The sequence below is a fragment of the Plecotus auritus genome, assembly GCF_963455305.1.
Source record: "Plecotus auritus genome assembly, chromosome: 8".
Classification (NCBI taxonomy): Eukaryota; Metazoa; Chordata; class Mammalia; order Chiroptera; family Vespertilionidae; genus Plecotus; species Plecotus auritus.
This window is the reverse complement of record NC_137782.1, coordinates 98156073-98181560: the sequence shown is the minus strand read 5'-3', so window position 1 is coordinate 98181560 and position 25488 is coordinate 98156073. Positions and strand designations below refer to the sequence as shown.

General features: G+C 59.0%; 1 protein-coding gene across 14 annotated transcripts in view; it reads left to right on the top strand.

The window, feature by feature from the left end:
* Positions 1-2424: 2424 nt before the first annotated feature.
* The window catches only part of KCNQ2 (potassium voltage-gated channel subfamily Q member 2), a 47141-nt gene continuing 24077 nt past the window's right edge, over positions 2425-25488 (top strand). For all 14 annotated transcript variants that reach the window (XR_013961356.1, XM_080682997.1, XM_080682989.1 and 11 more), the window contains exons 1-7: positions 2425-2892; positions 19415-19505; positions 20000-20126; positions 20418-20593; positions 21529-21654; positions 21810-21920; positions 22670-22765. Coding sequence is in view for 13 of the 14 variants with exons in the window: in XM_080682997.1 (XP_080539123.1) it covers positions 2597-2892; positions 19415-19505; positions 20000-20126; positions 20418-20593; positions 21529-21654; positions 21810-21920; positions 22670-22765 (1023 nt within the window). In the remaining variant the exon portion in view is untranslated. The remainder of the gene's footprint in view (positions 2893-19414; positions 19506-19999; positions 20127-20417; positions 20594-21528; positions 21655-21809; positions 21921-22669; positions 22766-25488) is intronic.

Genomic DNA, 25488 nt, shown 5'->3' with positions numbered 1-25488 from the left:
TATCTGCGGGATCATCTTTTTCTGCAGACATACTGGGAAGGAGCTCTTCTCCTGGGAGGAGACGGGAGCTGGTGTTGGTGCTGGTGCAAAAGGAAGCTGCTTTTCAGGCCGCGGGCCCGGCCGCTGAACTCCAGTGTGGTTGACCACCTGGAGATAAACACCTTCTGTGTGGCTTGTGAGCAGACAGGGATGTAACAGAGCAGCAGACAGGCTGTCCCAAAGGGCCCACAAGCAGGGCATCAGCGCCAGTCCCCCTCCACGGCCAACAGGGGACCGGCCTCACTGCTGATGTCACTCAGCCGGCCCACCAGCCAGGAGAAGCCCTGCCCTGTCCCAGTTTAGGGCTGAAAGAGTAAGTAGTCAGGACCCCCTGGATTGGGAGAAGTGGGTTTCCAGAAAATGCTGAGCCTGCTCACTGACCTGCACCACCTCGGAAGAGTAGCTGTGCAGGTTCCCTGGAGGGGACAATGCTGACATGCTTTGATCTGGCCTCAGCCACCAGCAGTTGCCACATGTGCTGACCACCCATAGGGGCCTGATCGTGCCAGGCCCTGCGGGACACGGCATGTCGCATGTTGAGAGGAATGCAGAAGCAGGGAGCTCCCTGCGGGTGGGGACAGAGCAAGAGCTGGAGATGGGTGGATTCCCGAGACCTCTGTGCTAGCCTGGGAGGTGACAGTGGCCACCATGGTTCTCAGCTCACTCACTGGTCTGTGCTGGGCTGCTTGGTGTGGCCACCGGCCCGTGGGGACAGAGGAGGAGACTGGGGGTCTGGGGACAGTGTTCAATACAGAGGTGCTGACAGGACAGCACCCTGCTTGGCAGCTCACGCTGGCTGCAGGCCTCTCCAGGCTGGAGCTGGGCATCTGTGCACCTGAAATTTTCCACTCTACTCTGGATCCTCATTGCTGTCTTGGCAAAGATGGCTTGAACCTGAAAGCTTTTCCATCTGTCCTATATAATAAAAGCGTAATACGCAAATCGACCAAATGGTGGAACAGTGGAACGTCCATCCGAATGACCATCCGGGACCATGCTATGACCAGGCCAGCCAAGGCGGCTGTGATATGATTGGTCGGAGGCCCAGCCATTGCCCTGTGATCGCCCTGCAGAGGGAGGCCCAGGCCACCGACTGGTGGGCTGCGGTGGGTGGACGGGGCCTCCCTCTGCGAGGGGAGCCCAGATCCCAGGTGTTGGCCGGGGGAAGGAAGGCCTACTCTTGCATGAATTTCATGCATCTGGCCTCTAGTTTTTAAATAAATGGAATTCCTGTCACTTGCATGGAATTCACCCCAACTGAGCATGTTTACGACTTGCTTCACCTGAGTTACAGGTATGCTGGGGGGAGACCAGACAGCTAGCTGACGATGGACAGGACACAAAACTGAAGACATAGATGATCAATGAGCCAGCTCTCTGAAAGGACATCGTAACAGAGGAAGCAGAGGCTCACACCTTGATGCAGGGTGGGCCTCCCGGAATCTACCAAGTGCCTTTGCAGATGAGAGAAGAGAGGGTCCCAGCATTCCCCTGCCTCAGCCAGGCTTCCTCCGGAGGGGCCTCCATCTCACCCCTCACCCCCAGCATCGGTAGTCTTTCAGGGGCTGCTTCACTAGCACATCAAAGTCCCGGAAGAGACTCCCCTGGGAGGGACTGGCCTGTCTCAGGGGATCAGGTGGAGGCGGCCCCTTCTGGAGTTTGACATCTGAGTTGCAGTCACTTTGTCCAGCCCTCTGAAGAGTGAGAATGGGGGTCACCCAGATGCCATCCCTGTGGGTCCAGCTGTGCGGGGAATGCAGAGCGCCCCTCCTTTCCTTTTGCCATCCAGCCCCCCCCCCCCCCAACAATGGACCAGGCTGGCCCCTCCTTCCTCAGCCTGGGCTCCTCAGGGGTGCAGCCCTGGGGCTGACCACTGGGCAAGTAGGCGGGGAGGTGGGGTCAGGGGTGTGGCCCCTGGGACCTGCCCTTGTGCACAGTCCAACCCCAACATTTTGGATGACTCACAAATTAGCCCTGTGCCTGCATGGACCACTGTTTTCTGTCGAATTAAAAAGAAAAAACAGGCCACTTGGCTACTAGCTTTGGAGGCCAAAGGGTAGGGTGGGGTGCGGGTGGGGGTCAGGCCTGTCCACCTAAAAGCCACCCCTCCCCACTTGGAGGTGCAGGGTCCAGAGGGGCTAGGACCGCTAGGGTGTGTGTTTGCCTGGGCCTGTCCACCTCAGAGGTGACCAAGGGGCAGGTTCTCTTCTCCGGGCGTAGGTGGCCAAGGGAGCGGGAAGGGGTTGGCCGGAGGCACAGACGCCTAGCCTCCTCTCGATTCCCGCCCCTCCCGAGGCCCGCACGGCTTCGCAGGGGTTAACGGGGGCGGGGCAAGGCGGAGGGCGGAGCGAGGTGGCCGCCGCGTCTCCCCTTATCCCCGCCTCCGGCCCCCCGCAAGGCCAGGGCCAGCTGGAGCGCGGAGCCGCCGCTGCTGCCGCCCCCACCGCCCCTGCCATGCGGCTCCCGGGCCGGGGGCTTGGGCTCGGGGCGCCCCCAGCGTGCCGCCCCCGCTGCCCCCGCTGAGTCTGCGCCCCTTCCGCCGGGCGCCGCCCGCACCATGGTGCAGAAGTCGCGCAACGGCGGCGTGTACCCCGGCCCGAGCGGGGAGAAGAAGCTCAAGGTGGGCTTCGTGGGGCTGGACCCCGGCGCGCCCGACAGCACCCGGGATGGCGCACTGCTCATCGCCGGCTCCGAGGCCTCCAAACGCGGCAGCATCCTCAGCAAGCCGCGCGCGGGCGGCGTGGGAGCCGGGAAGCCCCCGAAGCGCAACGCCTTCTACCGCAAGCTGCAGAATTTCCTCTACAACGTGCTGGAGCGGCCGCGCGGCTGGGCCTTCATCTACCACGCCTACGTGTGAGTGTCCGGCTCCGCGCCCATGCCGGGAGCCTGGGACCCAGCCGGGACCGCGTCCCCTGGGTGAAGCGAAGGGCGCAGACTGGAGAGATTTTTGGAGAGATCAGGCCGGAAGTAGTTCTGGGGTGCGGGGATCAGAGTAGAGTGGGGGCGCCTGTCCTTCCCTCCCCTCCTCCCCCCTCACCCATGCGGCTTGGCTGGGTTGCATCAGCCCCTCCCCTGCGGGATGGGGTTTGCGTAGCCTCAGCCACCCCTCCTTGGCCCTAGAGAGGCCCCTCCCCACGGCCATTGCACCAAACAAAGGGCCTGCGGGGAGGGAGGGCGGCGCTGCCCGTCTAGCCTCTGGATCTGGACTCCTGGAGGGCCCCCCTGGGCTGGGCTCCCCCAAAGAAGGGGATGATGGGGGAAGGGCTGGCCTACCTTCCCCAGCCCCCCAAGCAACTCACTCCATTTGGGGAGAGCTTCTGGGTTGCTGAAATGGGCGGGGTCCTAACATGACTCCCCTCCCCCAACCCGAAGCTCTGGGAAGTTGAGTCCTGCCCCTGGTGCCTGCAGCTGGCCCTGACCCTGCCTGCATCCCTGAATCTCCATCCCGCCAGGTGGAGGGGTGCTGCTGCAGGGGCCTGCCACCCCTGACCCAGAAGGGTGGTTGGTGCCCCAGGCCTGGTGTTCAGGGAGCTCCTGGCCCTGGGGCAGGGCCAGTGGCCTCTGGCTGGCGTCTGTGAGAGTGCGTGTGCCTGTGCCTGTGTCCTCCTGCATGGCCTCTGGAAGTACATGCACTCTCCCATCCCAACCAGACCAGCCGCTCGGCCATTTTGTGTGAGAAGCATTTTGGGATGGGAGTGAGGGGCGGATTCTGGGAAACTCTCTCCACCTGACCTGGATGAGAGGAGTGTGTGCTTGTGAGTGTGACCCACTGAGTGTGACCAGGGACCTGGGCCCATGTGTCTGGACAGACCCTCCGTGGGATGGGGGCGGTGATCCTGGGAGGGAAATGCCAGGCTGCTTGTGGGGAGGGTGTCCTGGGGGGACTATGTCCCCAGCCTCAGCACCCAGCCACCCTGGGAATCCCAAGAGGCACGGGCTCCTGGCATGGCGAGCGTCAGCTCCAGGGCCCCAGGTGGCTCTGTTCTTCCTGGGCTGGCTGCTCAGATGTGCTCTTCAGCCTCCGAAGGCCCAGTGTCTGCTCACCAAGGACCCTCCCGTCTGGCTGGGGGCCCAGGGGACTCTGGGTGGGACAGGCTGTGGTCATCCAGGTCCTGGCCCGAGGTGACCTCCGGTACATACACAGCCCATACCCACGGTTCAGCAGGTGCTGGAGGTTTGCCATGCTTTGGGCACAGATGTCCATGGCTGGCAGCTTTTCCTGGGGGTCCCCTCTGAGTGGTCTCTCCCTGCTTGGGCCTGAAGTGGTTGGCTCTCTGTGCCAACTGCCTACTGAAAGCGGCAGTGTTCAGAATGAGAAACGAGGGACCCTGGGCCAGGCTCTGCTCTCCTGTTTTCTCTCTGGGCAGCCCTGAATCAGGACATGTGGGCCAGCAGCGTGGGGGCGTCAATGGCATTAGCCCTCACTGCCAAGGCAGCCCTGCCCTGCAGCCTGCTCAGGCCCTCCTTGGCCCCTCTACCGAGGGCACGAGCTTCCTGAGCTTCCCTTGCCCCCAGCTCACCATTGGGGTGCTCAGACTCAGGGAAAGGCTGCTCAGTGGTAGGCGGTTTCTCCTGGAAAGTGGGATAGGCAGGAGGGGTCTGCAGCTGCTGTTGGGTTAGGCACTTAAATCTAGTCTTTGTAGGCCTCAGTTATCCTATCAGTAAAGTGGGCACAGAGGGTCTGGTGGAGATGAACTCCCAGGGCTGGTGCAGTATGCTCTCCCCACGATGCCAGGGCCATCCTGTTGTGTGACTCGTTGCCTATCATCCTGTCCCCAGGTGTGGAATGATCCACTCTCCCTGTGCTGCCATCCACGGATCCAGCTCCACCCTGACACAGGAAGCCTTCACTGCCCACTGACCCCTAGGGTGTGGCCGCCCAGTGCCCTGTTCCCTTGCCCAGCTTGGGCTGACAGCCTGACTCATGTTTTGGCTTGTGGATTCATTAATTAAATGAAGGGCAAGCTCCTCCTCCTCCTCGCCGGTTCTGCGCGGGGGGGTTCTGCGCTGGTTCTGCATCGGGCTTGGAAACTGGTGGAGGGTGGGGACACGGTCTGGGGCTGGTAGTCCTAGTGGAGACCCATCTGGGCCTGGGGCAGTACTGAGCCCTCCTTGGTCACCCTTTAGCCTTTTGTCTTCACGCCTGGTTTCTGGAAGATGGGGGTGTCCCAGTGAATCTCAGAGGACAGCTGCTGCCAGAGGTGGGAAGGAGGCAACTGCCCTGTGGACTCTGGGCTTTGTGGGCCTCAGACCAGTTCCCCCTCCCACCCACCCCCTGCAAAAGGGGCTTTCTCTGCAGACATGCCTGGGTGCAGAGCCATGTTCATCCCTCCCCTGGCCTGTGAGCTTTGCCAGAGGCACTCGAGACAGGAACCTTCCCTGAGTTGGGGGGGAGGGGGCGGATTGGAGACCCCGAGGTATGGGCCAGCCTTGGCAGAAATACCTGGGATCTCCTCCCCAACCCCGAGGCCCCAGGAGGGTCCTTCCTCTGCTTTTGCTGGATGGAGAGTGTGCCTTGGGCAGGCGCCCCAGGGCACACATGGGCTCAGGGAGAAACTGCGGGTCCTGGGTGGAATTCTGGGAGGGCAGCTTGAGAGTTTCCATGACTCCCTCAGCGCTGCCTCCCTCAGGTGTCGCCTCTCAGCAGTGACACCCAGCAATGACCAGGCCCGTCCGTGGGGAGCCCAGCAGCCCTGTAAGTGCTCCTCCCCATGTCCACCCCTCACACCACGGGGCAGGGACTCGGGTCCTGAGGGTCTATGCACCTGAAAGTGGGGGATTCTCTATGTAAGAGGATTTTCAGGTACAGGGTCTGGAGTTTGCAGGGGTTTTTCAAAGGGGGTTCAGAGGATGTGCTTGGGGAGAGGGCTTGTGAGGGGTGGGGACTGCGGGCTCTGGGCCAGCCTGGCTGGGACCTTGCCTCCACTGACGCCCCCAGACCTCAGCCCTGAGTTTCCTCATCTGTAATGTGAGGGTGATGATTCTGTGAGTCACTTAACACAGTGCTGGGTGCATGTGACGGTCACGCAGCTCGTCACCATGACTGGTTCAGCAGGCGAGGCCTCGTCCTGAAGGGGGGTGGAGGGCCCAGCAGACAAGGGCTGGCGTGGGCTGACAGCGTCCTCAGCCTCCTGCCCCTCGGTCCAGCCTTGGCCAGTTCTCAACCCCGGCAGCCAGCACCTGGGCCTGAGGGAAAGTCTTACTGCCAACAAGGGCCTGGTGCCTAATGCGCATAAAGGATAACACTGTGGCGCTGTCTTTTGAAAAAAGAAAGTCTTTTGTTGTGAGGTCTACAGGCAAGGAGACAGGAGGTGGTGCTCAAATCTGTCTCCCCATCCAGGGCTCCGGCCAGATTTGAGGGTTTCAGCACCGGGTCTTCCTGGACAGCGCACTGCGCTTCTGAAAGGCTCAGGCCCCCATCCTGTCCTAGCTTGAGGCTCTGTGGGAGCAGCCGCTGAGGGTCCACAGCGTTACCGTGGGGTGTCCAAGGTGTGACTTGTGAGTGGGGTTCACAGGTGTGACTCGTGAGTGGTGTACCCAAGGTTTCAACTTTGGTTTGGGGTTTTGTTAGAAATAGGACAGGATCAGTTTGAGCTGACTCTGTGGTTGCCGAGGGGTTCGAGGCTGCTGCTTAGACATGAGGGCGCCCTTGGATGTGAGGCCTGGGTCTGACGCTTGTCCAGGGACTAGCTGCTCTCCTAAGAAGACTCGAGCTCTGCGCTGCCCAGGTATTGGGAGATGCTTCTGCTCTGCTGATGGCAGACATTCTGGCATCCTGAGCCTCCACACATGGAAAAACACCACTGCGGGCAGCTTGTACCAATGAACCCCTGGACCGTAAAAAAACATCACATGGGCCCTGGGACACTGGGTTCCCACGAAGGCTGTGCTGACTAGTCATGTGCTGACCTAGCTCGTGTGGGCCGTGAGGCTGAGCCCACTTTGGATGGGACTGTCCCAGGAGCATGGGAGATGCCCGCCAGGAGGCTGGAGCTCAGCTGAGCTTTCTGACACCAATCTGTGGAAGGCGCTGGCAGCTTCTCCCACGCGCCTCCTTCGTGGCAGTGCACAGGCATCGCTGGCAGAGGGAGCGCACCGTCCTGTTATGACTGCATAGCGCCTGTCCAGCCCTCCCTACAGAGCCCAAGCAGCGGGTTTGGTCCAAGGCAGAAAGAAGAGAAGCAGACCTAAGATTGTCCCAAGAACGTCTCCATCCACACTGAAGAAACAGGCTGCTGAAGAAACAGCGTGGTGCTGGGCCTGACTCAGGCCTGCCCTGCCCCGGCCACGCCCCCGTCTCCCCTCTGAGCCCAGACTGGTGTCCACAGTCGTGTGTCCCGCTGACCTGTTCACTCGCTTCCCTGGCAGCTGGTACAGCAGTGAGCTTGTTCTTGGTGAGGTGGGTGCATGCAGGAGAGGGTCAGTGCCAGAGAGACGACTGTTTCTAAAGCCTGTCATCACTCATGTGAAGTAAGAGAGTCAGAGGGGAGGCACCGGGCTATTCATTGAGCACATGGACTGGTCTGTTGTTGGGTGGGGCTGGGGTGTTTATTATTCAAGCCTGAGACAGACCATGCTTTTTTGTGGTTGTTAATCCTCAGTCGAGGATATCTTTCCATTGATTTTTAGAGAGTGGAAGGGACGGGGAGACAGAGAGAGAAACATCAACGTGAGAGAGACACATCAATTGGTTGCCTCATGCACACGTCCCAACCGGCACCATGCCCTTGACAGGGCATCAAGACCCTTCAGTACATGGGCTGATGCTCTAACCACTGAGCACGCTGACCAGTGCATAGACCATGCTTTTAATTCATCCAGAAGGAAATAGGGCTGAAGACCTTGAGGGTCTCGGTGCCCCTGAGATCGGCGCGCCCCGGCCCTGCTTGGGCCTGCATTCTGGAGGTTCTGCTGGACCCACGTGGGAGCTGTAAGGATAACTTTGCAGAAGAATAAGGTGCTTCTAACACAGTTTGCCTCGGGAAGTTTGTGTGGCTGTTTCTGCAACCCACTCAGAGTTGTCTCACTGGAGTGCCAGGCTGGTCGGCACCGGGAGCCTGCTGTGGAGGGGGCGAAGGGCAGGGATGCGGGCCCCAGCGGAGGGTTTCCTCCTGGAAAAGCGGGTCTGAGCTCTGGTTAGGTGTGGGATCAGTCACAGGGGGTCTGGAAGGCATTTCTGGCTCCCTATTCTATAGGGACTGGTGAGAATGTTGTCTCTGGGATGATGGGTGTTGGAGTTTGATGTGATTCCTCAGGTGCTTCACACACCTGCTGTCATTTAGCCTCAGACACTGAGGTGCGGGGCCCCAGGTGAGGTAAGTGGGGCAGCCAGGGTGCAGGCCTGGCAGGCACTGGGCTTCAGGGGCCCCAGCTTTCCCCTGTAGCCCCTGCAGACAGGGAGGGGAGGCCTGCTAGGGGTGGTGACCTGCCTGCCCTCGAGGAGGCTGTGGCTTCTCTCCAGCCACTGGCTGCCCAGAGCCTCTGTCCCGCTGCCCAGCAGCAGGCGCTGCCGAAGGAGGGGACGCCGGGGCAGGCAGCTCCCTGAAGAGCTCTGATGGTCAGGCTGGGGCTGCTCCACTTGGGGAAATGGGAGGGTGGATGTGTCCCAGGCCGCCAGCCTGGAGTCTGAATTTCGTCTCTGGGATGTTGGATGGTGTTCCTTCTGGATCGTTCTGCAGAGTGTAGACCCCTCCATCCCCCAGATCAGGGGTGGGCAAACTTTTTGACTCGAGGGCCACAATGGGTTCTTAAACTGGACCGGAGGGCCGGAACAAAAGCATGGATGGAGTGTTTGTGTGAACTAATATAAATTCAAAGTAAAGGAGCGGAGGGGAGAGCAAGAGAACCCTCCGCTCTTTCGGCTCCGCGGGCTGGATAGAACAGCCGAACGGGCCGGATCTGGCCCGCGGGCCGTAGTTTGCCCATGGCTGCCCCAGATCCTGTCCACTTGGCTCCAGCTCTACATGGCCCCTCCGTCTTCACCTAACTAGACAGCTTAGGACTTAGAGTTTGCTTTCCTATTTTGGTTTGGAAAGAGTGCTTGAAGCTTTGTAGGAGAACGAGGCCATTTTCTCCTGGGAGCCCAGGTTTGGGGAAGTGGTGAACAGGTTTGGGGTGTGGTGGTGGGAGGAGCCTGGGCGAGCACTTTGCCAGCTCCTTCAGAGATAGATGGTGTCTGCTTCCTGTGTGCAGGGTGCTAAGCTGGGCCCCTGGTGGACAGGTTGCCACGGAGCCTGGCTGGGTCCACAGGACTTGAGAAGTTTGTTCACCCAGAGACCCAGCCTTCATGAGGGACACAGCGGTGGTGTCCTGGCCCAGTGTGCCTAGGGAGAGGGCCGAGCCGGACGCTGGCCATGGTCCTGATCATGAGCTCATGGCTGTCTCTCCTTTTGGGCAGCAGCCGGCCCTTGCGGAGTGGGGCTTGGCCCCCCTGGTGCTGGGGAAGGGGCTGCTCATCTGGATCTCTTGCTTCAGCCCTGTGTGCTCACAAGGCCTCTGCTCCCCAGAGAGCATCCTCTCCGACGTGGGTGTTTAATGAGCTGAGAGCTGAATAACATAGTGTGGAAGGAAGTCGGTGTCTGACCCAGGCAGCGGCCGACAGCGCCACTCTGTCTGAGCAAGGGGATGCTACGGCCTCTTAAACACTTGGTTATGGTTTATTACCTTTTCTATTGCATAACCATCATAGGAAATTGGAAAGATGCTGGAAAACGTAAGGAAGATTGCTGACCCTCCGGAGTTACTCTCAAGCATGTGGGCTTGGCTGCGCATTTCTTCAACAGGATAGGACTCAGACTCAAGGACCCTGTGTGTTATGGTGTGCAGTGAATTTCCTCGAGGAATTCCAGATGGAGGCATATCTGGTGCCTCCTGGTGCAGGTGACAAGGTCACCCTGCCCCCAGCTCCCCTCCATCCTGGGCCCTCCATCCTGGGCCCTCCGTCCTGGGCGCTTGGTGGCTTAGGGGAAGAGACAGCAGCTATGGTGCTATTTGGAGGATGGATGCCGAGTGGTCACACATCTGGTGGCCGAGCCGGAAGTCAGGACCAAGGCTGGCTTGGGAGGGGCACGTAAAAATGAGGCCCTGCTGCCGGAGGCTGAGAGGACACTCACTAGAGATGTTTATAGGGCACAAGTCTGCGGGGGCAGCCTAAGAGCTGATTGGAGGGTCTTTAGGATGAGTTTAGCGGAGACTGTAGTGGGGGAGGCAGGCCTGGCTGTCCTGTCAGCCTGGGGGCAGAGGGCAGTGCCCTTCCTGCTCCCCATCCTGCATGGTGCCTCCTGTGGTGAAGCTGAGGGCCCAGCAGGGCAGAGACTTGGGACCTGCAGGGTCAGGAGTCAGCCTTGGTGGCCCTCTGCTCAGGCCAGCTCCTCGGGCAGAGTAAGGCACTTGCAGGACCCCAAAGGTACCGCATTGTGGTGGGGGTGGCAGGGGAGCTCAGGACGGGCAGGCCCAGGGGACACAGGCCAGGACTGGGCCCACAAAGTGAACTTGGGTGGGGCGGGGCTGAAGCTGACAGAGACAGCTCAGTGTAAGCCGTGGAAGGAGACACTACTGTGAGGGGAGCCCCCACATCAGGAAGCCACCTCCCTGTGGGGACCCACGCAGTGTCACCCCTCAGGCTTTCCGAGCAAGTGTCCTTGGTCTGGTGGTAGGGATGGGGCCCATGCCAGTAGGTGGGTGCCCATGGCTCTCCCCACCCAAGTCTGTCCTGTCACAGAGGGAAACTGAGGCACGGGTGGGGAGGGCATGGCCTGGGCAGACCAGAGCTTCCCAAAGGCTCAGACCTGCCAGCATGGCCTTGTCTCGCTTTTTCCTCTTTGTTTCTTTGCCTCTGTTTTCGTTAGTTGTGGTGAGATTCACAGAACACACAAGTAATCATTTCCAACAGAACGATTCTGTGATGTTGAGTGTATTCTCTGGTTTCAAAATTTTCCCATCACCCCATAAAAACGCCAAGCCTATCTGCTCTGTGTCCCCTCCTCAGCCCTTGGGGACAGACTGGCTGCCCTGGAGTCACACCATCTGTTCCTCAGGTGGCAGCCCTTGTCTGTGATCATTCCTGTTCAGGGCTGAGAGCATTTGCCCACACGGATGGCCCCACCACGTGTTCGTTTCCACCTGTGAGCCACTGTGACATCCATGTTTGAGTGTCCGCGTGGACACATGTTGCCATCCCTCAGGAATGGGGCCTTTTTAATGAGCTGCATTTGCCCCACCGTGGGCTCCCTGGGGTAGGCAGTGCCCCTCCCAGACCCCTGCCCTCCACCTCGTAGCCTGCTGTCCATGGCCCCGGCCAGCCTGTCTGAACGGGGCTGTGGGCTTTTTGGCTCTCAAGCTGGATCTGACCACGGCGAGGGCAGTTTCGGTCGCCACTCGGCAGGTTGTGGGGGCCACCCCTGTGTGTGGGTTTTGCTGTGCACTTGGGGAGCCTGGGAGCAGAGCAGGTGATGAGAGCAGTGGACCCCTGCTCAGAGGGGTCAGGACCCTGTACTCCTGGAGAGTAAACTGGAAAGGGTTGGGTGCTGGGTGCTGAAATGAAGCCTGGGCGACGAGAAGGCGGCAGCTGTGTGATGAGTGTGGGGGCAGGGGAGTTCCAGGCAGCAGAGGAGTGTGCGCAGGCTCGGGGCAGGGCAGCCGCCCTGGTGAGGCTGAGGAACAGGCAAAGGGAGTGGGGTGCTCTTCCTCTGGTCTCAGTGGCTGCAGTGGGGACATGGAGAGATGGGACATCAGGGCCTCTGGATGGAAGAAGAGCCGAGATGCTTGAGGTCTTAGGAGGGAGAGGGATGTGCAGAAGGACCCCTAGGGGGTGCGCATTGTCTCTGTGAAGGTGGGCTGGGAAGGTGAGGAGACCCAGGAGGGCAAGGGAGAGCCCAGGGTGGAGACGAGGTGGCTGCTGCCCGGGTGTGTGTGCGCGGGCAGTAGGTGGGCTCTTATGTGGGTGGGAGGCACTCAGGTGAGCTGTTGTCCAGCACTGTGGTCTGAGTTCGGACAGGTGACTAATAGGGAGCCAATCACCGAGGTGCAGCCACTGTCTCTGGGGGTCGCCTGGAAGGCCCGGGGAAGCCATCTTGCTGTGTGCTGAGATGGCGGGTTCCTGCCAGGCCTGGCTGCCCGGGATAGCCCTCCACACAACCCGCAGCTGCCAGGGCACCTAGGCCTCTTCTGAAGGCCTGCTCTTCCTGGAGGAGGGTAGGACCCCGACCTCCACACCCCCGTCCTAGAAAGAGCCCGTGGCTGAGGTTTGGGAGGGATGCTGGCCATCCTGGGTCCCCTGAGAGCACCTTCCTGCCCTGGTTTCAGGAGAGAAGGGCTGGATGAGGGGCTGGTGTGAAAAGGCTATAGACATGGAGTGGCTGTCCAGCCAGCTGGGGAGGGGCTGCCAGTGGGGGTGGGCCACAGGCCGGCCAAGGCTGCTGGTGGAGGCTTCGAATGCTGAGGCAGGAGCTGGACCTTCCGAGGATCTGGGACCTCTTGAGTTGTGGTCAGAGTCATTTATTGAGCACGTGCTATATACAGGGTCCTGGGCGCTTGCCTGCATTTCCTTCCTACACCCTTAGGCTCAGGTAGAAGTTACCAGAACCTTTCACCCTCAGATTAGATTCGGGTTGGACATAAGTGGCCTGGGGGCCACTACTTGGTGAGCCTTGGCCCCAAGGGAGTGGTCTGTGTGCACAATCTCCAGACTCGGCCCCCGCTCCCACTGACCCTGGCGGGATCACAAAGTGATTTTTTACGTCTGGTTTCCACCTGGAGCAGCCGTCAGCAGCTGGGCTTTCCATCACTCTGCAGATTGGAAGTGGCAGTGGGTCCTCGAGGCAGAGCAGTTTATTAAGGGGCAAAATTAGATTCCAGGCTGAAGTGCTAGCCGAGGTCCTCCCAGGCGAGGCGGGCGGGGTTCCTCAGGGAGCCTGGCCAACAGGCTTCAGGGGGACCTGCCTTGGCCTCACACTGGCTGCGATGATCACCTGGCCCAGTCCCTGGGCACTGGCTGGAAGGGACATCATTCTGGGAAGGGGTGTTTCTACAGATGCCTCCAGGGGAAGGGGGCTGGGCTCGACCATGCAGGCCGCCCCTCCCCGAGCTCTTCAGAGCGTCCTGTTCTCATCTGTGAAATGACAAAGAGCGCCTTCCAGCCTTTAGGCTTGTCATGTGCCTGGTGCTGCCACCAGTTCTAGCCTGTGGGGAGCTTGATGTTAGGGACCCCTCCCCATCCACCTCTTGAGCTCTGCCTGAGAGCAGTCGTCAGGGCCGGGGGAGGGGGGCTATGAAGTGACTTGCCTTCATCCTACCCCTGCTATTCACTTGTTAAATGTTTGTTTCATTAAATATGTAAAATGAGATTAATAACCCAGCCATCTCCTGAGTCAATCTTTGGAGGGAGTGAGGGAATCTAGGCTGGGGGATCCTAGGAGGGGAGTGGGGATAGGGCTCCATCCACCTGCATGGAGGTACTGCCCTATTGCCCCAACCCCCCAGTGGAGGGGGGAAATCAGCAAGGAGGTGGCATTGGCTATGTCATGTTTTTTTAAAAAAGAAATTATTTCCTGCATTCAGATGGGGGGGTGGGGGAGGGGGAAAGGAGACAGACGCAGAGGGGCCTCTCTCTGAAGGTAAGGGGGGTCCCCTCCTAAGCATGAGGGCAGGCAGAGAGCATGTACACACACCTGCATGCAGACCTGCACCCGGGCCTGCAGGCGTGGCAGGGGCCCACCACCTTGAGGGGTGTCCTCAGGCCTTGCCTTGGGCTCTTCTGGTTGGTGACTATGCCTCTTCCACCCTGGTGGCTCCCATCATCTCCCACCCGCCCCAGGCCCCCTCCCTGCCCGTCTCTCCCTACACCAGCCTCCCAGCCCTCAGGACTCTGCATCCCTCTGTTTTATGAGGGGTCCTGCCTCTGCTCAGTGCTCAGGCTGCACCTAGAAGCCCTCCCGATGTCTGGCTGAGGTGTCTCCTACTTCTGTGGGTCCTGGAGGATGGGGCCAACCTCCCTTGTGGACACTTGTGGCTGGGTCAACGCTCGTGATTCAGGGGGCCTCTCGATTCAGGAGGCCGTTCTCCCACCGCCCAGATGAGCGCTCAGCCTGAGGTCTCTTCCCACACTGGCCACTCTGCCTGCCTTCCATCTTGACCCCTGGAATCTGGACCAGCTGTTTGAGATGCTTATCTCCTTGGCAACTGCTGCCAGGATGGACTCTCCACTTAGAATTCATTATCATAATTAGCCTTAGGCTGCGGGAAAACAGCCTCCCACCTCCCATCTTTTCTTTCCTGCAGCCTGGACAGTCACCAGGCTGGAGGGCTGGTGCTTCCCTCAGGGCTCCCAGGGCTTGGTCCAGGTGTTGGAGAGGCAGGACAGGGCTGGCCTCTAGTTGCGGCAGGTAGGGCTACTCACCTGCCATCTCTCTTGTCTCTGTGTGGGGAGTGGGGGGTGGACCCAGGTCCTCGTGAGCTGGCCTTGTCCTCCGGGACTGGAGGGGGCAGCGCTCTGGGCACACAGGGCTGCCTCGGGACACACGGAGTGCAGTGCTGCCCCTCGCTTCTCCTGAGGGCAGGTGCGGGAAGAGGGTGCTTTCTTTCTTTCTTTTTAAAATGTTTTTATTGATTTCAGAGAGGGAGGGAGAGGGAGAGAAGTAAAGAAACATCAATGATGAGAGAGAATCATTGATCAGCTGCCTCCTGCACACCCCACACTGGGGATCGAGCCCACAGCCCGGACATGTGCCTTGATTGGGAATGGAACCGTGACCTCCAGTTTCATAGGTCGATGCTCAACCACTTAGCCACGCCGGCTGGGCAAGGGGTGCCTTCTGACCCACAGCTGCCAGATCCCGGAGCTCAGGGTGCAGGAGCTGGGGAAGGTCTGTGGGAACAGGTGGGAACACCGCCTGCTCGCATCCGAGCATGGGAGACGCGGGCTCAGCCCACGGTGAGCCCTCCAACGGCACGGCTGCATTGGTTACCACGCCCTCACCCTGCAGGAGGATGAGCCTTCTGCCTGAGATCCGTCTCCCCAGGGCTGGGCCTCAGTGGAGTGTCCCCTGTCACTGAGGAGGTTGTGCCCAGAGACCAGGAGGCCAGAGGCAGAGCCCATTGTCCTCTCAGAGCCTGTTCCCTTTCTGTGAGTTCCCTCCGGGCTGGGATGCCCTGTGGCTGGGTGGGGTGGTGGCGGGTCACCAAGGTGCTCACTGATGGGAAGAGGCCTGCACATAAATGTCTTTTTTCTGCTGTTCAGCTGCTTGGCAGGGGCGGGAGAGGCTTGCAGTCTGTAGGAGCCCGGGCCTATCTGTATGACCGGGCCTGTCTGTATGACTGGGCCTGTCTGTATGACCGGGCCTGTCTGTATGACTGGGCCTGTCTGTAGGAGCCGGGCCTGTCTGTATGACCGGGCCTGTCTGTATGACTGGGCCTGTCTGTAGGAGCCCGGGCCTGTCTGTATGACCGGCCTGTCTGTATGACTGGGCCTGTCTGTATAACTGGGCCTGTCTGTAGGAGCCCGGGCCTGTCTGTATGACCGGGCCTGTCTGTAGGAGCCCGGGCCTGTCTGTAGGAGCCCAGGCTGTCTGTATGACTGGGCCTGTCTGTAGGAGCCCGGGCCTGTCTGTATGACCGGGCCTGTCTGTAGGAGCCCAGGCCTGTCTGTAGGAGCCCGGGCTTGTCTGTAGGAGCCCGGGTCTGTCTGTAGGAGCCCGGGCCTGTCTGTAGGAGCCCGGGCCTGTCTGTAGGAGCCCGGGTCTGTCTGTAGGAGCCCGGGTCTGTCTGTATGACTGGGCCTGTCTGTATGACTGGGCCTGTCTGTATAACCGGGCCTGTCTGTAGGAGCCCGGGCCTGTCTGTATGACTGGGCCTGTCTGTATGACTGGGCCTGTCTGTAGGAGCCCGGGCCTGTCTGTATGACCGGGCCTGTCTGTATGACTGGGCCTGTCTGTATAACCGGGCCTGTCTGTAGGAGCCCGGGCCTGTCTGTAGGAGCCCAGGCCTGTCTGTAGGAGCCCGGGCTGTCTGTATGACTGGGCCTGTCTGTATGACCGGGCCTGTCTGTAGGAGCCCGGGTCTGTCTGTATGACTGGGCCTGTCTGTATGACCGGGCCTGTCTGTAGGAGCCCGGGCCTGTCTGTAGGAGCCCGGGTCTGTCTGTAGGAGCCCGGGTCTGTCTGTATGACTGGGCCTGTCTGTATGACTGGGCCTGTCTGTATAACCGGGCCTGTCTGTAGGAGCCCGGGCCTGTCTGTATGACTGGGCCTGTCTGTATAACCGGGCCTGTCTGTAGGAGCCCGGGCCTGTCTGTATGACCGGGCCTGTCTGTATGACCGGGCCTGTCTGTATGACCGGGCCTGTCTGTATGACCGGGCCTGTCTGTAGGAGCCCGGGCCTGTCTGTATGACCGGGCCTGTCTGTAGGAGCCCGGGTCTGTCTGTAGGAGCCCAGGCCTGTCTGTAGGAGCCCGGGCCTGTCTGTAGGAGCCCAGGCCTGTCTGTAGGAGCCCGGGCTGTCTGTATGACTGGGCCTGTCTGTATGACCGGGCCTGTCTGTAGGAGCCCGGGTCTGTCTGTATGACCGGGCCTGTCTGTATGACTGGGCCTGTCTGTAGGAGCCCGGGCCTGTCTGTATGACTGGGCCTGTCTGTATAACCGGGCCTGTCTGTAGGAGCCCGGGCCTGTCTGTAGGAGCCCAGGCCTGTCTGTAGGAGCCCGGGCTGTCTGTATGACTGGGCCTGTCTGTATGACCAGGCCTGTCTGTAGGAGCCCGGGTCTGTCTGTATGACTGGGCCTGTCTGTATGACCGGGCCTGTCTGTAGGAGCCCGGGTCTGTCTGTATGACTGGGCCTGTCTGTATGACCGGGCCTGTCTGTAGGAGCCCGGGCCTGTCTGTAGGAGCCCGGGCCTGTCTGTATGACTGGGCCTGTCTGTATGACCGGGCCTGTCTGTAGGAGCCCCGGCCTATCTGTATGACCGGGCCTGTCTGTAGGAGCCCGGGCCTGTCTGTATGACCGGGCCTGTCTGTATGACCGGGCCTGTCTGTATGACCGGGCCTGTCTGTATGACCGGGCCTGTCTGTATGACTGGGCCTGTCTGTAGGAGCCCCGGCCTGTCTGTAGGAGCCCGGGCCTGTCTGTATGACCGGGCCTGTCTGTAGGACCGGGCCTGTGGGCATGGCTTGTGGGAATCTGTCGTCTTTGGGGATGTGTCAGGGAGATGCATGAAGCCCCCTGTCTGAGCCTACTTGGGGTGGGTGTCAGGAGCCTCACCCACTGGGTGCCACCTGTGCCCGTCTGTTCCAAAACTTCAAAAACAATCCTGGAGCTGTTGCTGGCACTTTCTGGGATGGGACCACTGGTGAGGCGTAGGATTGTCTTCTCCCTACTCCCTGGCCACTGCAGGGGACAGAATGTTCTGGAATGCCCATCAGAGCCGACCTCAGGAAGCAGGGCTGAGAGGGCCTGGCCACTTTGGGACTTCCGAGGAATGGCCTGTGTGGGGGAAGCCCTGCACACGCGGGTGACGGCCAGCCATCTCCCTGCCCGCCCTCCTGTCTGTCAGACTCGCCTGGGGCCGGCCTGGGACACACAGTCCTCCCCAACGTGGCACCCTCTTCCCTCTTCAGGAACACCCTGCCCTTCTCCACTCTAGGCCCGACAGGAGCATCCTCATGGACACCTCCTTGGGAAAGCCCACTGGGTTACGTGACTCCTTGGCTGCCTGCATCCCTGGTGCCCCTTTTGTGATGGTGATGCCTTCCATGCCTCCCATGCCAAACCTTCAGGTCCCAGCCTGGAGCTCCCACCCCACCCCTGGCGGATCCACTCTGGGCATGGGCGCTCCTTTCCCACGGCCAGGTCGGGAGAAAACACCACCAGGCAGACAGATGATTACAATTATAAGACATGAGATATTTGGACTTTTTTCCAGGGCTCACTTAATTGAATAAATTGGCTAATGAATGAAGGAGATTAATTGTGGTTTGAAATGTGACTGGTTCTCCGTGGGCACTGTGTCAGCAGAACTGTCTGTGCCTATCACCCTCTGCCAGCGCCTCTGCCATACCCACCCTCTCAGGGAGGGGCTCTGTGTCTCTGGGAATAGTCACCAGGCTGTGGGACGCATGGGCAGGGCCACCGGACGCTTCTTGGTGTTAGAAGTATGGCGAGCCCCCCAAGTCAGGGGTCCTGGGAGAACACAAAACGCACTCAGGAGCCAGGCAGCAGGCGAATATCTTTACTCCTGCAGGAGGGCGCGCACATGGTCTGGAAGCACACACACACCTAGCAGGCGGTCCGCTCAGGATTTATAACCCCTGACGCATGTGACCTGTCCCTTGCTCTTGATTGGAGCTCAGGTGCACAGTCTTTCGTGATTGGCTAATTCAAAGGGAGGGGTTGGCCTTTGCTGTTTCAAGATGGCGGTCCCCAGGGGAGCTGCAAGCCATGCAGCCAACATGGCGGCTGCCAAGTCATGCAGTCCAAAATGGTGGCTCTCTAAACTGTTCTTTGACAGAAAAGATGACTTGTTTATTCTCACATTGGTGCTGAGTGCATGCTGGTGGCAGCCAGGCTTGGGCTCAGGCAGGATGCCCAGCAGTAGGGCACTAGCAGGACCGGGGTGGGGCTGGGCCCGAGAGGGTGTTGCTGTGGCCAGGCTCAGGTTGGACAATGTAGCGTCGGCCCCAGAGGATCTCAGCCCTTTCACCCACTGGGACACTCATGGTCTCAACTCTTGGGGCCTTGTAGAGCTGGAGCTGGGAAGATGGGGTGTCCAAGTCATTAGGACATGTGGGAGGGGTATGGTGTGGGGCCCTGGTCCAGGTTCCCATGCCTTGTGCTTTGTGCCCCTTGGAGCCCTGGAGCAGGCCCTCAGCCACCATGGACTCTGCTCCCTGAGCCCTACCCTGCCTGTTCTGGGTGCTCTCGGGGCTCTCGGGGCTCTGGGGGCTCTGGGTGGGGCCTGGGCATCCACACTGCCTGCACAATGGCCGCCGATGCCTGTTAGGCGCTGACAGGACAGCCAGCACACGAAAGTCCGTAGACGGGACCCCCACCTGGGCAAGGGTTCTGGGCTGGCTGTGTGTGAAGGTCAGTATTAACAGGAAGACAGAGAAGTTTCTGCCTCGGTGCTGAGGAAGGACACGTGAATAAGGAAGCGTGGTGTTTGGGAACGCAGCCGGCACCATGAGGCCAATGGGCGCCTTGCCGCGGTTCTTACGTGTCCAGGAAGCTGGGCCTGTCTCCTTTGACTCTGAGTTTTGAGGCTGACCAGGCAGATCAGGGGCATGGGTGAGAGTGTGGGATGGGTCCTGGGGGCTCCTCTGGGCTTCTGTTTTGTGTCCTGGCTCACGGGCTCCTTCACTGCCTCTGCTGATGGCGCCTCCCTGGTCCCAGGTTCCTGCTGGTCTTCTCCTGCCTTGTGCTCTCCGTGTTCTCGACCATCAAAGAGTACGAGAAGAGCTCGGAAGGCGCGCTCTACATCCTGGTGAGCCTGCAGGGAAGGGGCTGGCCTCGGACAAGGCATCCCACCTGCCTCTCCCCAACACCCCAGCCCCCAGTTATGCCCCAGCCTGTCCTGGCCTGGTCCCCCACCCTGTGTCATCACAGTGCCTGACAACCCCCATTGCCCCTACCTTCCATTCTCACAGATCCTGAGGGCTCACCTGGCCCCCTCCACCATGGAGATGTGGGATGTGCCCTGGTAGATATGGTTGCGGGTAGGGTGGGGGTTGTGATGCTCATAGCAGTCCCATGAGGGCCAGAGGCAGACGCTATGGCAATCATTGTAATTATGGTGCTGCTGTTAGTGACAGAGGGGCCTCCCCAGTCCAGAATGCACCTATTAGGAGCCCTCCCACCCCAGCCCTCTCCTGGGGCTGCCCCAGGCTTGGGGGAGGACCCTAATGACACCAGCTCAGCCAGGCCACCCCAGCCACTGCCGTAGTCCCTGCGGTGGCTCAGCTGCGGCCTCCCCTGCAGGAAATTGTAACCATCGTGGTGTTTGGCGTGGAGTATTTTGTGCGGATCTGGGCCGCGGGCTGCTGCTGCCGGTACCGCGGCTGGAGAGGGCGGCTCAAGTTTGCCCGGAAACCCTTCTGTGTGATCGGTGAGGCCTGGTGGGGGTGCAGGATGGACACATGCTCGGGAAAGAGTGGGGAAGCCAGGAGAGACTGCAGAATGCTCGGCCCTCTTGGCATCAGTGGTCGTGGTTAATGTGGCCTGAAAGGCAGGGGCGCAGGGCAGCTGTGCCCAGGGCAGGGCTGGCGGATGATAGTCACAGTCTCCACAGTCGGTGGGTGCTCTGCATGCACCCCTGTCCATCTGTCCATCTTCCTGGAACCCAGGTGGAGGGTCCTGTCCCCCACGCACAGCTGCCTCAAGCTCCCCATCTCCGCAGACATCATGGTGCTCATTGCCTCCATCGCGGTGTTGGCCGCTGGCTCCCAAGGCAACGTCTTCGCCACTTCCGCGCTCCGGAGCCTGCGCTTCCTGCAGATCCTCAGGATGATCCGCATGGACCGGCGTGGCGGCACCTGGAAGCTCCTAGGCTCTGTAGTCTACGCCCATAGCAAGGTGAGCCAGCCTTAGCGGAGGGTGCAAGGGCTGGCTGGACAGAGCCCAGGAATTCTGGCCAGCTTTCTCTCACAGCCCCTAGCCCGTTCAGCCCTGCCTGAAGCCACTGGCCCCGAGGTTGGATGGGAGTGCTGGGATCGATACCTGTCACTGCCCATTTAGGCTGCAGCTGGTGGGACAAGAGCGGGGCTCCAGGTAGAGCCTACAGCGCTCTGGGAGCTGGAGGTGGCAGCTCAGGTGCAAGGAGGTACCCTTCCTGGGAACCCAGCGGTGGTGGCCGCTGGCAGTGGGACCCGTAAGGTGGCTGCAGCTGCGTCCCAGCCAAAGCCTCTCCCCACGTTCTAGGGAGCTACCAGGAGGCCCAGACCCTGCCCTGCCTGGCTGTGCCTCCCTGGTTGTGGGTCAGCTCCATCGCAGTGCTGGCCGCTGGCTCCCAAGGTCCCATGTCCCCCTACCCACTCTACCTCCTGTCTGAGCCCTGAGGTGGGGCTTGTTCAGGAGGACCAAGGGTGTTGGTCCCTCAAGGTGCTGAGGTGCTGGACCCCTCAAGGGTGGCAGGCAGTCAGGTGTCTCCCTAGGCTCAAGGAAGTTGAGGTAGGGTGTCAGGTTCCAACATTCTTGCCTGATGGCCTGTCGGCTGCTTGGGACACGGCCAAATCTGCATAGATGTGTGTGCTGGGCTGTCCTTAGCCACCGTCCTCCCAGGTGTGAAGGGCACAGGTGTGGGGACACCCAGGAAAACAGCCACCCCTGTTGCCTGCTCCGAGCTTTGGGCCATGTGGCTGGGCAGCTGCTGGCCCAGGCTGCTGGAGGCTGTGCATCCACTGCCGAAGCCCTGGAGACACAGAGCCTCCTGGGGCGACCAGCCCTGGTGCTCTTGGGGGCGGGTTGGGCTGGACACTGGCCAGGTGCTGTGACATGGCTCTCTCTTTCAGGAACTGGTCACCGCCTGGTACATCGGCTTCCTGTGCCTCATCCTGGCCTCGTTTCTGGTATACTTGGCGGAGAAGGGTGAGAATGATCACTTCGACACCTACGCAGATGCGCTCTGGTGGGGCCTGGTGAGTCCCAACCGCTGGGGTCGTTCTTTATTGAGGATGTGCTCACTGGGCATGGCCTTGCTTGGGGACCCTCGTCTACACCCTCCCGTGTGCCCTCTGTCTCCCTATATGGCCACTGCCAGGCTTGGCGTGTGACCTGACTCGCTGTCCTACAGATCACCCTGACAACCATTGGCTATGGGGACAAGTACCCCCAGACCTGGAACGGGAGGCTCCTGGCAGCAACATTCACCCTCATTGGTGTCTCCTTCTTTGCTCTTCCTGCCGTGAGTCCTGCTCTCCTTCCTGCCTTTGATGTAGGTGGGTGATGGGCTCCCAAGGTAGCCATAGGCTGCCCTGGGCACCTGTCCCCTAGGGGAGCGTGGGACAAGAGTGGGGCTCCAAGTAGGGCCTACAGCGTTCTGGGAGCTGGAGGTGGCAGCTCAGGTGCAAGGAGGTACTCTTCCTGGGAACCCAAGTTGGGCTGCTCGGGCCTGGCCTGGTAGTTTCCAGAACACATCATTAACGTGCTCCGAGCGTCCCCAGGCTGTGGCTTCTGACCCCATATCTGTTGGTCACTGTCAGCTCCTCCCGGGCTGGTGGAACTGGCCAGTAGGGTCCTCGTGACCAGGATCAATGCTGTGTGATGACATGGCTTCCTTGTCGGGTCTCCAGGGGACCAAAGCTCCCCTCTCCTCAGAAGGGGCAAGGACTCTGTTCTGCCCACCTACCACTGGGCTGGGCAGAGGGCCAGCAGGGGAGTGGCAGGCAGCCTCGGAGAGCCTGGCCTGCACTCGCTACCGTGTGGGCAGATCAGGGAAGGATGACTAACCTTTGGGCCCAGATGTGCTCAGTGTGGGCACTGCCATGCTCCTGCAGGCCGACATGTCCTTTACCTCAAATCTAAGTGTTCCCCCAGCCTGGTATCCGGGGGATTAAGGACTGAGAAGGTGGGAGGTGGAGCCCAAGAGGCAAGTGTGGGGTGGGGGTGGAGCACTGCTGTCCCAGGGCACTTTCTGACACCAGTGATTTGCAGGGCATTTTGGGGTCTGGTTTTGCCCTGAAAGTTCAGGAGCAACATCGGCAGAAGCATTTTGAGAAGAGGCGGAATCCTGCTGCAGGCCTGATCCAGGTGAGTCCAGGTGGCCCCCACTTAGGACCAGTGGAACCCCCCGATCTGGTCCCATTGTGTCCAGGAGCAAAGCCCTGCTTGGTGCGGTCCCTGTGTATGGACAGGCCTTTGTCGCTCTTAGAGCTTGTTGGGCGGGAAGGCTGGTGTGTGTGCTGAGAACCAGTTTAGAGGCCCAAGGCTGTACAGAGTGCAGCACAGGTGGTGCTGGTGCTGGTGCTGGTGCTGGTGCGGCTGCTGTCCTGTTCGGCCTCAGGCCCAGGCCAGTTGTCACAGGTGTCATCGAGTTGCTCCTCACAGCGCCCTGGTAGGCAGGGGCTCTATCTCACCGGTCCTGCACATGTGGGGTTCAGAGACTACACTCACGCAGCCAGTAGTGCTCAGCCACATCTGTGCTACCCCTCACACAGCCAACCCCACCACTAGGGACACAGCAGCCACTCCATGTCCAGCAGTGCTTCCTGCCTATCCGAAGAGCTTGCCTTTGTTTTATTCACCTGGAAACTCACAGGGCAAGGTGGTGTCTGTCAATGCAAAGGCAGTTATGCTAGCTGCAGCCACTGGAGCCAGGTACAGCAGATGTGACCAGCAATGGACAGATCGAAAAACCTGGAAAGTACGGGTTTGGGAAGGAGACACATGAAGAAATTAGGACTCTGGAAAGACCCCGTATATGAGGGAACTAGAAGACCACACACATGTCCAGGGCTGGATGCAGGATCAGAGGTGACTGGAGAAGACCCCAAGCCTTTCCCTCAGGCTGACCTTCGGCTTTGCAAGCAGGAAGTACAGGCTAATGCAGAGTTGTAAGTGGCCTCCCCAAATGTTGAAGGAGTGTCCAACACAGAGCCAATTGGCAGAGACTGAGTCTTTGTTTCCTCTTTGGTTCCTTGGTTTTAAGGAAACCTCTGTTAAAGCAGTAGCTGACCACTGAGTGAATGGAGCAGAGACTTGAGTCACTATATTCAATACAAAATACAGTGTGTCTGAAATAATTTAGAAAGTCAGTAAACAAACAGCCACAATCAGCAAGCAGCAACAACAAACCCTGGGGAGGGGCAGAATCTGACTTCCAGAGGTTTTTTGTTACAACATCCAGAACATCCAGTTTTCTTTTTCTTTTCTTTTTTAAAAATTTAAATATATTTTTATTGATTTCAGAGAGGAAGGGAGAGGGAGAGAGAGATAGAAACATCAGTGATGAGAGAGAATCATTGATCGGCTGCCTCCTGCACACTCCCTACAGAGTCTGCAACCTGGACATGTGCCCTCACCAGGAATCGAACTATGACCTCCTGGTTCATAGGTTCATGCTCAACCACTAATCCATGCTGGCCAGGCCAGAACATCCTGTTTTCAGCAAAAAATTAGGCATAAAAAGAGAGGGAAAGGAAGGGGCAAAAAGAATATTTGAAGAAATAAGGTTGAAAACTTTCCAAATTTGATGAAAGATGTGAATCGACACATCTAAGAAGTTCAATGAACTCCAAGGAATAAAACAAAGACCCACAAGACACATTGTGGTCAAACTGCTAAGACCCAAAGACAAAGACAGCATCTGACGGTAGCAAGAGAAGTGGCTCTTCATGGATGAGGATCCCTAACAGCCGATTTTTCATCAGAAGCCACAGGCAGTGGGATGACATATTTAAAGTCTTGAAGGAAAAATGCTGTCAGACAAGAATAATATTTCTGGCAAAACTATCCTTCAGAAATGAAGGAGAAATGAAGACATTCCCATGTAATCAAGAGCTGAGGGAGTTTGTCACTGGTAGACTTGCCTACAAGAAACTAAAGGGCATCCTTCAGACTGGTCAGTAACTCAGGCCATATGAGCACTGGAAGAGGTAACCAGGGGCAAACAGAAGCGAGTAGTATTAAATTTTTGGGTTGTAACTCATTTTTTTCTATATGATTTCAAAGACAAATGCATAAAGCAATAATCACTAATCTCCATTTCCGGGCACACAATGTATAAGAGTGTAATTTGTAACAGTAACAACATAAGGGGGACTGCATAGCAGCAGAGTTTTGTATCCTACTGAGGCTAAGTTGGTATACACTTTTAAGTACACACCCAAAGGTATTGAAAATGGTGTTTAATCAGAAATGTTCACACCAGTGTTTGTAGCAGCCTTATTCACAACAGCCAAAAGATGGAAACAACCCATGTGTTCATCAACAGATGAATGGATAAACGGAATTGCTGTCACCCATCACATTGAATATTATTTATTCAGCCTTAAAAGAACGAGGCACATGGATGGGCCTTGCAAACACGCTACATGAAGGAAGCCAGCACCAGAGGCCATGCGCTATGATTCCATTGGCTGGGAACCCAGGAGGACTGTGTGGACCGGGGGTTGCCAGGGCTTGGGATGTACAGGGGTGATGGCTAAAGGGGATGGGGGTGGTTGATTCTGAGGTGATGAGGATGTGGAACCAGATAGTGGTGAGGATCACACAGTATCGTGAGTGCACTAATTGCTGCTGGGTTGAGCACTTTAAAATGGTTAAAATGGGGAATTTTGTGTTACTTCAACACACATACATACAAAAGTTGGGGACGGAGATCCAGGCCAGGTCAAGGACGGTCTAGCCAGCAGACCAGGACCCCACATTGTGCTCAGTTTGACTCTCCCACTGTCTGTGGGTCACTACGCTGGCAGGATAGAGGCCTGTGTTCCTTGCCCCCGGCGTGAGGACTACACGGGCCATGTATGTCC